This window comes from Etheostoma spectabile, chromosome 18 (assembly GCF_008692095.1).
Source record: "Etheostoma spectabile isolate EspeVRDwgs_2016 chromosome 18, UIUC_Espe_1.0, whole genome shotgun sequence".
NCBI classification, from domain to species: domain Eukaryota; kingdom Metazoa; phylum Chordata; class Actinopteri; order Perciformes; family Percidae; genus Etheostoma; species Etheostoma spectabile.
This window is the reverse complement of record NC_045750.1, coordinates 15,651,697-15,652,506: the sequence shown is the minus strand read 5'-3', so window position 1 is coordinate 15,652,506 and position 810 is coordinate 15,651,697. Positions and strand designations below refer to the sequence as shown.

At 42.6% G+C, this 810-nt stretch overlaps 1 protein-coding gene across 3 annotated transcripts in view; it reads left to right on the top strand.

The window, feature by feature from the left end:
- Positions 1-810, top strand: part of LOC116705917 (inositol-trisphosphate 3-kinase B) — a 29,393-nt gene that overhangs the window by 25,503 nt on the left and 3,080 nt on the right. For all 3 annotated transcript variants that reach the window (XM_032542398.1, XM_032542399.1, XM_032542397.1), the window contains exon 10: positions 317-418. In XM_032542398.1, coding sequence (XP_032398289.1) covers positions 317-418 — 102 coding nt within the window. The remainder of the gene's footprint in view (positions 1-316; positions 419-810) is intronic.

Genomic DNA, 810 nt, shown 5'->3' with positions numbered 1-810 from the left:
CGGCCCATCTGAGCTTTCATCTTCTCAAAGGCAGAGCAGGAGACCCAGGGCCTATCGCCATTTGTAGCCACTGGGGGACCATAGACAGGCGAGGGGAATGCATATTAATGTTAAAAAACCTCATAAAGTCAAATGTTCATGCCATGGGACCTTTAAGGGTTTAGACTGACAGACAAAACAAACAACTCTGGGAAACCAGGATAGCCATTACATCAAAGACCCTTTCCTGCTTTAATTGCTGGCTAAATCTCTAAAAATATATTTCGCTCCCTCCTTCCTTTCCTCCCCTTATTGTGTCCTCTCCTCTCCTCTGTAGAAGGAGGACGGGACGGTGAACAGAGATTTTAAGAAAACAAAGACGAGAGAGCAAGTCATCGAGGCCTTCCATGACTTTGTCAAAGGAAATAAGGACATTCTGGTAAGTGTTTGAAGATTGCTACAAATCAGTGCTTTAATGTTTCCAAACAATACATGTCTGTTTTATTTTAAGTATGCCCACCCAAGTTCTTCAGTCTACCGTCTGAAACTGCAGAGCAGACCTGAAGCAGGATGAATGACCCACTGACCGACACACATGCACACTATTACGTCACAGCATTGTGTACATGTTTATGCTTGTTTTTTTAGTTATACATGCATGACATTTTGAAATGAATCCATCATCCATGTTTTAATTAAAAGCATAAAAAGCATGTTTTAATCTTTACTTTGCCGCAGACTGGGCTGAGAATAGATCATCCATGACGCCATGAGCAGCCCAGTTCTAGTACAGACAACAGAATTGGCTGCATCAGAACTGGGCAGAACTGG